At 29.7% G+C, this 12,177-nt stretch overlaps 2 protein-coding genes across 3 annotated transcripts in view; one reads left to right on the top strand and one right to left on the bottom strand.

Moving 5' to 3' along the window:
* GALAK (galacturonic acid kinase) overlaps positions 1–6,411 on the bottom strand; it is a 31,285-nt gene extending 24,874 nt beyond the window's left edge. The window contains exons 1-3 of one of the 2 annotated variants that reach the window (XM_022897706.2): positions 6,265–6,411; positions 5,770–5,883; positions 5,548–5,619 (exon numbers count right to left, since the gene is read on the bottom strand). In XM_022897706.2, the coding sequence (XP_022753441.2) occupies positions 5,548–5,619; positions 5,770–5,883; positions 6,265–6,288 (210 nt within the window). In that variant the 5' untranslated portion in view covers positions 6,289–6,411. Of the gene's footprint in view, positions 1–5,547; positions 5,620–5,769; positions 5,959–6,264 lie in introns of both variants that reach the window. The other variant, XM_089744573.1, reaches the window with a different exon arrangement.
* Positions 1–12,177, top strand: part of LOC111301765 (sodium transporter HKT1-like) — a 55,965-nt gene that overhangs the window by 28,634 nt on the left and 15,154 nt on the right. The window lies entirely within an intron of this gene.

The raw sequence follows: 12,177 nt of genomic DNA, 5'->3' as shown, positions 1-12,177 counted from the left end.
GACTTCAAATTCTTGAAATTACCCCTATGAAGAGCCTTGGTGAGGATGTCAACTGTCTGATGTTTTGTTGGAGTGTAGACCAATTTGACTACGCCTTCATCAATCTTTTTTTTGATGAAGTGGCGAGTAATCTCTACAAGTTTCGTTTGATCATGATGAACAGGGTTTTTAGCAATGTTAATTGCTGCTTTATTGTCACAAAATAGTTTCACTAAATTCCTAGTTGACTTTTTCAGTTCCTAAAGCATTCTCTCAAACCAAATTCCTTCACAAATCCCGGGAGACATAGCTCTAAATTCAGCGTCAACTGCTTGTTTCTTGCTCCTCCAGGTAACTAAGTTGCCCCAAACATATGTACAATACCTTGTAGTTGACCTTCAATCTGTCATAGAACCAGACCAATATGCATCTGAGAAAATCTCCATATCTCTATTTAGTGTTTTCTTAAGTGCAACCCTTTGCTCGGATTTTTTTTCAAGTATTGAAAGATCTGATATACTACCTCCATGTGTGTCTTTGTAGGGTTGTTCGTAAATCTGCTTACCATACTTATAGAGAAGCCAATGTCAGGTCTAATGTGTGCCAAATAAATTAATTTTCCCACAAGTCTCTAGTATTTGTTTTGGTCTACATGAGGCATTCCATCTCTGGTTCCTATCTTGACATTTGGGTCCATCGAAGTATCCATTGATTTACACATGAGCATCCCTGTCTCTTTGAAAAGATCAAGTACATATTTTCGTTATAAAATAGAAATACCATTTCTTGATCGAGCTACTTCCATGGCAAGAAAATATTGGAGCTATCCCAAATCCTTTATTTCAAACTCTTTCCAATCCAACTATTTCCTGTTCATAATCTCTTGTGAGGACAATATCATCAACATAAACAATCATAATAGTAATCTTGCTATTTGGTGAATGTTTGACAAACATAGTATGGTCAGATTGGCATTGTAAGAACCCATTCTTTTTACCAGCCTTAGTCAAACGATCAAACCAGGCGAGAGGAGATTGTTTGAGGCCATATAAGGATTTTTGAAGCTTACACACCCTACCGATGTTGTCCTGGTTGTCAAACCCTAGAAGAATCTTCATGTAGACCTTTTCCACTAGATCATCATTTAGAAATGCATTTTTGATATCGAGTTGGTAAAGAGGCCAATCTAGGTTTATAGCAAGTGATAGTAACACATGAACAGAATTTAGTTTTGCTACAGGAGCAAACATCTCCTTATAATCAATCTCATAAGACTGAGTGAACCCCTTAACCACAAGAAGAGCTTTGAATCTATTCACACTTCTGTCTGTATTGTGTTTGATGGTAAAAATCCACTTACATCCCATTGAACCCTTTCCTCCAAGAAGATTAGTAATTTTTTATTTGCCATTCTTTTCTAGTGCTTGCATTTCTTCCATTACCACAACCTTCCACTTTGGTTGCTGGAGTGCTTCTTGGATGGTATTTAGTATATAAACATCAGTTAATGATGTAACTAGTGCTCGGTAAGTAGAAAACAACACTTCATAAGAAACAAAGTTACTAATAGGGTGTTGAGTACATGATTTCACACATTTTCTTATAGCAATGGGCTGATCAAGATCACTAGAAAAATCATCAGATATAGGTTCAACAATTATGTTACCTGTATGAATTTCAAAATTCTTTAGATTTGGTTCAAAATCTTGGTTCTATGTTGGAGATATACAGGTCCCTATCTCCTTTTGAGATTTCGGTCTCCTTAAATGTACAATCATTTCCTTAGTTTTTGTCTCTTGCATGGTTTCAGGAGATTTTGGAGACTTAAGATGACTAGTTGACTCGAAAGAAGAAGAATAATTATTTGAAATGGGAATTGGAATTGACAAACAAGTAAAGGAAGGATCAGATGATGGCTCAATCTCTCAAGGTTGATATTTCCTAGAACTCTCCCCCTAAATATTGGCTTTGCGATAGAATGACTGATTTTCAAAGAATGTGACATCCATAGAAGTGTAAAACTTTCTGGTAGTTAGTGAATAACATCTGTAGCCTTTTTGGTTAGATGAATAGCCAAAAAAAATCCACCTGAGTGATCTGGGGTCTAGTTTACTGCGTTGTTGTTGGTGTATATAAACAAAGGTAATACATCCAAACACTTTGACTGGTATGGAAGAAATGATTTGAACATGAGGGTAGGTTTTGAGAAGTTTTTGACAAGGGGTTTGGAATTTTAATACTTGAGAACGCATCTTATTGATAAGAAAGGCTGCTGTCAGGATTGCCTCTCCCCAAAAATATTTTGGGACATGAGAGGCTAGCATAATAGATCTTGCAACTTCCATCAGGTGTCTATTTTTCTGCTTAACAATTCCATTTTGTTAAAGAGTTTTAGTACATAAGCTCTGATGAATAATTCATTGATCTAACAAGTAAGATCCAAGAATTGAGTGATAGCATTCTCGCCCAATGTCTGTTTTGAGCAGCTGAATTTTTGCTTGAAATTGAGTTTACACCATCTTGTTGAAATTTTGAAATATTGAACTAACCTCTGACCTGTCTTTCATGAGGAATAGCCATGTAACCTGGTGTGATCATCAATGAAGGTAATAAACCATCTAGAGCCTATAATATTGTTAACCCTCAATGGTCCCCAAACATTACTATGGATTATAGAAAAAAGATGAGTTGATTTGTAAGGTCGACTTGGATATGAATTGCGAGTGTGTTTGAAAAAAAAATCGAACAAGCACTCTTCTATGATTGTCTTTTAAATTCATCTCTAGCAAGATAGAATCCAGCATACATCTCAACATTGCCAATCTTTTTCCCCAAATCCAAACCCTAAAATTCACACATGTTAGAAAGAAATTTCGTAATATAATTAAGATCTCTTATAATTTTACTAATAGACATAAGGTTGCAATCTAAATTAGGGACATGAAGAATATAGTCAAGTGTTATGTCCTTTGAAATAATGACTAAACCTGTCCCGGCCCTCTTCCTTCACACCAATAAACTATCTATCTTCCTTAAGGGCAGTCAGAAGGAAAGAAAGTACAATTGGAGCTCGCATGTACCCCTATAAAAAAGTAACTAGCACTTGCTGGAAGGGCTTAACTTAATACTCTAATTGGATCTCAAACTAAAACCTCAGGTAAGGTAAAATAGGAATTCCTCTCTAGCGCCTTTACTTTATCCTATCCCTACGGTTGCTGCCCATCTACTATTCGAATTGTGAGGTTTTTAGAACATGGGATGTATTCTTGGAACACTGATGCATCACCAATCGTGGTCTAATGCGTCTGAATCAATAATCAGAGATCTTGATTTTTCACTTTGCACAAGTAGAGCATTGAGAGAGTTACCTTTTTGTGCAACAAGCGTTGCGCTTACAATTGACCCAATGTTTTGAAAAGACTGTTGAAAAATTTTCTGAAGGAGTTCGAACTGCTCTTTACTGAATGGGCTTGATTCTGGGGGTATTGGAGTTGTCTCGATGGTGGCAGAATTTCCATGACTCTCTCGATTTCAACTAGAACATGCTTTGTAGTCAGCAAGTTTCCCTTGGATTTGCCAACAATTTTCTCATGTGTGTCCTGCCTTTTGACAATAGTCACACCAAGGTTTGTTACCTTTTTTCTATCAATTTTCACCACCTTGGTGGAATTTTGGTCCTCGTATAGCAAGCGTTGAATTTTCTATCTCTTGTGGATTACATGATCTCTCTAGTATCACTTTCCTTCTACTCTCTTCTCGACGGACCTCAGAGAAAACTTCTTGGATGTTGGGTAATGGCTTGATGCTAAGAATTCTCTAACGAACATCATTAAGGCTCTTGTTTAGACCAAATAAAAACTTATAAACTCAGTCTTTCGCCACTGTTTTCCTGTATTGTTGGCTATCGTTAGGGCACTTCCATGCTATTTTTTCAAATATATCTAATTACTGCCAATAACGAGTTAAATAATTAAAATATTTTGTGATAGATAAGTCTTCTTGTCGCAGCTCATGTAGAGTGCTTTGGATCTCAAATATTCCAGATGTATTGTCTATGTTAGAGTAGGTAGGTTTCTTTTGCAGCATCCCAAATCTCCTTGGTAGTTTTGTAGTACGTGAAATTCTCACCAATCACATTGGTCATAGAATTGATCAACCACGACATTACCAAGCTATTCTCTAACTTCCAAGTTCTATACTTCGGGTTATTCTCGCGAGGTGAAACAGCCATTGCCATAAGATAATCTTCTTTACTTTTTTCACAGACAAATAGCATCACCGATTGAGACCATTAGTTGAACTTTTGTCAATTGAGTTTGTGACAATAGGTACAATAAGGGGCTCGGACACACCTGTGCTGTTGGCCATGGCATAGACAGAAAAATAGAAAGAAAAAAAAAAAAAATACATATATATATATAGGTTTTGATGGTTCAAGATAAACACTCTGATGCCATGAAGAAATTCATGAGAATTTTATTTATGAATTGTTAAGAAACTTTCTAACGTACAAGTGTATATATATATATAGCTAAAACATCAAATTTGGCAAATCTCATGATATCTTAAAGATAATAATAAATCACCTAAAAATCCTCTAACAATAAATGGAAACTACCAAGTAGGAATTTGATCAATGAACCAAATCTCTTTTATTTTGGAAACAACCAAAATACTAAATGAATGACACCTAATCAAATCTGGTTAGGAATTGGTCCTCTACATATGATCTGAAGTAGACACCAGGCAGCAGTCAGTCTGTCTATAACATTCGAGACAAAGCCAGCCAAGTGCAGCGTGGCACATTCTAATACACTAGGTTTCAAGCCCATTGCACGAGCCAAATGATAAACAACCTATTAATTTTCTTTCATGAAATGCATTGATAGGTCAATAAAGCTCCTTAAAAGAAGAAGATACTTGGCAACAGCCCAGGAAATCTGTTCCTTTTAGCAACACCTATAACTAGTTTGCAGGGTAACATGGCTCATGCTACCTCTCCTTCAAATAATCAAGGGACTATTGGAGGGTCAAATATGCTCCTTACGATGGGAAATCTTGTAAGATCTTCAAACCTCAATGTAAGTCCAAGCAATTGAATTTCAAATTTTAGAAGATAAACATTCTGGAAAATGCATTTTATGCTTATACCAAGAGTAAACCTCAAAGCATAATAAAGTCCACAGTGCAACTAAGATGGAGTTAGAAAACTGAGTTCATTCTCTTCCAGAAACTTATTCAATGAAGAGAAAAAACTCTAGTAACAGACACACTTGTGTACTGTGTCACATATGCAAATTTGATTTATTTCACCTACTTTCTTTGCCCACAATTTGTAAGAATTCTAAAAGATCAGTTCCAAGCAGGCAGATAACAAGCTGGAATGAAACAAGATTCAACCTCAGCAAGACCAGTGTATTACAGCACAAATTTATATTAATTATAGTGTCTGAGATCAGGAATTTTTGAGAAAATGTTAAAATTCAGGCATAATTGATTATAAAACTTCCAGAAATCTGCTCCTCATTCCGCAAAATGTAAAAGGTGAAAATACTATCTTAATCTCACCTGATTGTCGCCAGAAGGTACAAACCCCAGCAGTATTCCCTTATTAATTGTCATAGCAGAAACAATACCACCCTGCAAGCATTAGAAAACTAAGAATGTTAAACAATAAGCAGCAAACAAATTTACGTCACTGAAGCATGTCATTAACATAAACATAACATAGATCAAAGCAAATACAGGTGCAAACATAGATCAAAGCAAATACAGATGCAACATACTAACCTGATGATCGACATGAGCTCCCAATGGACAAATCCGATAAGGAGATACAACAACTCGAACCTCCGCTGTACCTTTCCCAGCCATTTCAGATATTATCTTTCTAATTTTATTTAACTGCAATCCGGTGGCATCCACAATAAATACAAGACCACAGTAGGCATTGCAAACTGGGGAAATGACCCAGATTCACTAACAAAAAATGCAGAGGAAATGGCACATCGTGAAAAGAACACCCCCCCCCCCCCCCCCCCAAAAAAAAAAAAATTCAGATTATTAAATCTATCCTTCTTTTTACTTTGTAAGGCAAGAAAATCACTTGGAAGATAATGATAAAACAATGCCACAAACATTAATGTAAAGATAGAAATGAAACTGTACCAATGTGAATAAATCACAAGTTAAAAGTAAAAACCAAGATAGATACCAAATAAAAGGAGAGAAAAAGAGAAAATGCAGTTGAAAATAACAAGGGTATGGATCAAGAAAGATTAGTACCTCATCCTGAGTAGGCCAAGACATTGAATCGATCTCCCAATTTGTTCTCAGCTTTGCCCAATTTGAGGATTGTGTTTACAAACAGAAAGGAGTGGTAAAAGTTAAAAAGAACAATGAAAGCAAGGGGCGGCTGGTGAACGGGGAAAATCGGTTAAAACGTCAAATGATGTTGATGTTTTCATCACAACTATACTCTGATGTTAATGTTTTCATCACCCTATTTATTTGCTTAAATCTAATGTCTTTTAAAAAAAAAAAAAAACGTTTATTACATTTTTTTACCTAAATTTTGAAAAAAAAAAAGTATAAATTATTATCTAAAATAATAAAATGTATAATTGTCATCATGAATACTATTTAATCCAAATTCTAATTCTATCAAACTGAACCCATCTATATATTTAATTAGTATAATTGTATTATATGTGTATCTTTTGTTATAAAAAATTTCATGTTGATGACTCATGACAAAAAATAATTGATCAATTTTATGATAAAATATATAATTTTAATTTATATCAAAAAATTGATAATATATGTGATAAATATATTACTTGATAATATTTATCAAACAGTATATATATAAGTTGATATAATTAGCGATATTAGAGTTTGAATTAACGGAATATATTGTTTAAAAATTTAAGATATAAATTTTATATGTTAAATTTTTAGATGTTTATTTGTGCATTTTTCTCAAACTCAATTACTAAAAGTTTAATTAACTCTTAAGGTTACAATACCCAAAAAAAAAAAAAATTATGTTTCTCATTTTTTATAAATTTTTTTCTTATTCTTTAGTTCTCTATTTCTTTGCCAAAATACTTTACTAAATGCAAAAAAAAAAAAAAAAATCACTAAATATATACTTATTTTTTTGGTCAAGAGATACTTGTTAATTCTTTTGTAAAATTAATCTAAATGGATAGTTATTTTTTATTATATTGTAATTTTAAATCCTTTTCCTATGATTTTATTAAAAAATAAAAAATGAAGAATGAAAATAGAATGAAAGAAAAATGAGAAAAATAAAAAGTCCAACCCTTTTTTATTTTTTCTCTTTACCCTTCCTTTTTTTTTACCCTTATTCCATCCATTTTCTCTTTTTTTTTTTTTTTTCATTTTTTTATGTGGTAAAAGACTCATCCTCGATGTGGGTAATAATGGATCTTAATATTTAATTTGGAGGAACCAACTAATGATATATAATATACTATATATAATATACTTTATTTTATTTCTTTCCAAAGAAATATTTTAACATACATATTAATGCAAATAATATACTAATAAAAACATGACAAGTTTATAAAATTATAAAACAAAAATATTATTATGACAATATTATAATTTTAACAATAATAGGATTTACAATTAATGGTAAAATTACTAATTATACAATCTATCAATAACTAATGGGAATTGTTTTGAACTTTTTGGTAATTTAAAACTGAAATAAAAAAAAGATACAAATAAATCAATCATTAAATATTTTTTCACAATAAAAAAATTAAATATAATCTAAAAAGAATGATGATGAAATTTTGAGATTGAAATTATAAGTTTTTTTTATCCTTTTGTAAAGTAGTTCTAATATAATTTTTTTTGTTGAAAAATAAATTACAACAACATGAGATATAGATTTCAAGTAAAAATGAAAGTAAAAAATGATACAGAGAAGAAAAGTTGAAATAAGCTAAAATGAAGGTTAGAGTTCAATTCTTAAAATTTGTAATTTCCCTTTCACTAAATCTCTTAGATTTAATCTCTCTTTCACCAAAAAAAAATGAAAAGAAAAACAAAAACACATTCGATACTTATCGAAAATTTAGAATCTTATCAAGAAAACTAAAAATTTAATTTAACTTATATTAAGTTTACATGATTGTCATTTTAAATTTATGGCAAGCCTCTTAATTTTAAAAATTTGCAAGTAATGATATTTGAGTATAATAAACAAACAAATATCAATGTAATTTAAACTTCTCTTAAATTGTAATACATAGATTAAATAATGAAACCATAAAAAAATTATAATTTTAATTTAAAGGTCAATTGAAATGTATTTAATATGAGTATATATATACATTTACTAAGAAAGTAGAGGGGTTTTAAAAATTTTGAGGAGCCAAGGCCCCATTTGGTTTCTATTACCTATCGCCCTTAAAGGTAGGAGAATCAATTAGTCTTGTTTATTGTCAATTTGATGTGGGTTTCAAAACAATCCTCATTCACTATTTCTTTTTTTCTCTTATATCCACATCCTTTCTTCTTCTTTCCTCCTATTTTCCTCTCTTTATCCTCATTTTCCTCCAATGATTAGTTAACCATTTTTATTCATTCACCCTTTCCCTTTCTCTCATTTTCCCTTCCTAAACCACATTTCTCTTCCTCCATAACTTGCACTTTCATTTTCTCTCTTTCCATTTTTTCTTTTCTCTAATTTTTTTTTCTTTAAAACAAATACTCAACTCCAACATCTGATAACACAAACTAACAAAATAAAACAAAATATCCTATATTAAAGTTATAAAATTTCATACAAGTCATTTTTAAATTGGAATAAAAAAATAGGGTTGAGTTAAAAATTGAAAATTTATTTAAAATTATAATTTTTAGTTCGAATTAAATTAGTTTTTTCTATTCAATTCAATATGGATTGAATATTAAATATTTAAATTCAATTCAAATCCATTTTTAGTTCACGATGTTATAAAATCAAATAAATTTGAACTGAACTTAATTATATTTATTTGGTTTTTATATAAATTTTAAAATTTTATAAAATAACAATAATTATTTTATATCTAGATTTATTCAAATATATTAAAAAACAATATGAAAATAATAGAAATAATTTTAAAAAATTAATGAATCAAACTTAATCAATAGAATTTGGTTCAATTCAATTCAATTTCAAAAAAAGTCGATTTGGATTTGGATCGAATTTTAAAATACTGTCTATTAACCAAATAATTGAATCAAATATGATCTAATTCATTATCACCTTTTCGATTCCTAATCACTTCTACTTAAAAATAAATATAGTAGATATAAAAAGTCATTTTTATTTTCAAAGTGATTTTTGGCAAAACCCACCTAGGGTTTATTTGGATAGATGATAAGATTGGCTAGGATGATATTGAAAACAACAGTGGCGTAAAGATTGGGTATGTAGCTATAAGGTTAAAATTAGAGGTGAGATATATTTTTTAATATCAAAACAGCATTGTTAATGAGGTGAGAATAAAAAATGAACATTAAGTATTTTATTTTATAAATGTATTATAATTTTTATGTATATCTTAATATTATTTATAACATTTAAAATCTTGAAATTTTTATTCATTCAAAATATTAATATTAGTTCATATTATTCATTTTATTAATTTACTATATAATAATAATATTTATTAATTTATTTATTATACAATAATAAATTTGATTTATTATATTAAATTAACAAAATTATTTTAAAATTTTTAAATAAAAAATCAAAATGAAAAAAATGAAAGGTTAAAATGGTATGGATATTTATGTTAATCACTATAATTTTAAAGGTAAAAAAGGAAAAACAAAAAGATATAAAACAAAATTAGAAGGAATGATGGGGGTTCTATACACCACCAAAATTTCTCTATACACGTCTAAAAATTTCTTCCAAAAATATCCACATAACAAATGCCAATTTTAACCTTTAGTAAATGACAAAAATACCCTTAATAGCTTATACTCCCTAAAACCACATTGTATTTCTTGGAAATGGATTTTCAAGAGTTATATTGTATTATCATAAATTTATTTTTTAGAAAGAAACTTAATTCTTAGAAACAGATTACCGAGAACAAAAAATAACTCTTGAAAATTTATTTCAAGAATTTTTTGAGCTCTTGAAAATGGATTTCCAAGAATTATCCTGTATTCTTGAAAATTTATTTCTAAAAATACATAATTTTTTTAAAAAATATATTTAATTATAAACTATTGATAAAAGGAAAATTAAGATATCTAATCTTTGGGCCATTGAAAAATGTCATTAACAAACTGGCAAATCTTACAGTAAGGATTGATAGCTGAAATACTAAATATTATTAAATTTACCAGTCTACTAATGACATTGTCAGCGTCAATGTTCTATAGGGTATTCAAGTTTGGACTAGCATGCATGTACACACATGAGTCATCATTGTGCTCATTCTTTCTTGATCATATGTACAAATAGAAAAGATATGTTAGTTTTCAAGCATGTATAGGAATAAAAATATTTTTGTCTTGAATCCAAAAAACCAAAAACTCCATTTTGCCCATGAAAAACCAGAAAACCAGAAAATGGTGTTATCAGTTTTTTTGAGGCTCAAGAGAAAGAATAAGTTTATGTCATACATGTTGAGAACATTGATTTTAGTTCCATTCGCACACATAATCAAGTAAAAGGGTTCATAAGCACATGATTACGATTTTTTAGTGATTAAAAGTGAAATCGAGCTTCTCGAAAATAGAGATTTGAGGAGCCTCAAATCTTCTCGGATATCCATTTTTTAAAAGACTTAAGGCTTCTCGAAAATGGATATCCAAAAACATTTGAAGTTTCTCAAAAATAAATATTCAATAGGCTTTGAGACTTCTCAAAAATGAATATTCAAGAATATTTAAAGATTCTTAGATATTTATTTCTGAGAAGCCTCAAAGCTTCTCATATATTCATTTTCAAGAAGTTCGATTTTAGAAAGTGAAGAGAAAAGAAAAGAGAAAGCGTAGGAATGGAAAATAGAAAATAAAGGGTGGAGTATATTTAATCGAAATAAAAAATTAAGTTTTGAATTTGGGGTGTATTTAGAAGTGGGGTGTATATAGCATTAAATGGGATATAAATAGAATTCCTCAAAATGATGTGGTGAAAAAAAAAGAATTATCATTGACCCTCTTAAGTTTAGTGGATAACTAAAAGTTACTTTCTCTCACTGGTATTATCCAAACATCATAATGGTATGATTTAGACCAAAAAGTGGTCCAAATCACATCTAAACAATACTGATCAACAATTTAAATGAGCACTTAAGCTAATATCTACACTGAACTAACCTAAGACTAAAAGAGCTTGTTTATTAAAAATTGAATTTATGTTATAATTGAATTTAGACTAAATGAAAACTTAAGCTAATATCTTATAATTTATCTTTTCATTTTATTTGTTGTTTAGAATTAACTTACGATAGTTATTTATTTAACACTTAGAATTATTTGTTAAGTGATAATAATTATCTATGTTTATTATCATCACTTAAAATATGATTGACTTATTTAAGATTGACTTATAGATGTTATTAGGTAAGTTGAATCAAATAAAATCTCAAAGGTTGAGTTTCATTTGAGAACTCTTTTTATTATATTAGATATTAATCTAGTGCACACATTTGATATCAAAGCCAAGTTAAAAATATCAGATCAATGGCTTGCCAAGTTAGAAAGTGCATTCACAAGATAAGTAAACTATGTATTTCTATGATTTTACATTTGGATCTAGTGGTCTCTTTCATAAATTGATCACAATGATAAATCCGAAGATCTTAAAATTTTTTAGCTATCAATTTTTCAAAAGAAGCTTTAATATTTGGGATTTTATTTGATTCAACTTACTTAATATGAACCAGTCATATATAAACCAACCAAATTCTAAGTGATGATAATAAAAATAGATAATTATTATCACGTAACAAACAATCCTAAATGATAAATAAATAAATAAATAAATATTCTAAGTTAATCTTAAATAATAAATAAAATAGTAAGATAAATTCTAAGATAATCTTAACTAAAAATCTTAGGATTATATACATATAACATTCTACCACCCTTGAAAACATTTTTTTCCTAAAGGGTAAAAACTTAAAATCAGCACCCGTAAGTCTTCAT

Source organism: Durio zibethinus, chromosome 15, assembly GCF_047325235.1.
Source record: "Durio zibethinus cultivar Kanyao isolate XHJ-2024 chromosome 15, ASM4732523v1, whole genome shotgun sequence".
NCBI classification, from domain to species: Eukaryota; Viridiplantae; Streptophyta; class Magnoliopsida; order Malvales; family Malvaceae; genus Durio; species Durio zibethinus.
Note: the sequence above shows the minus strand (reverse complement) of the source record. Positions and strands in the feature narration are given on the sequence as shown.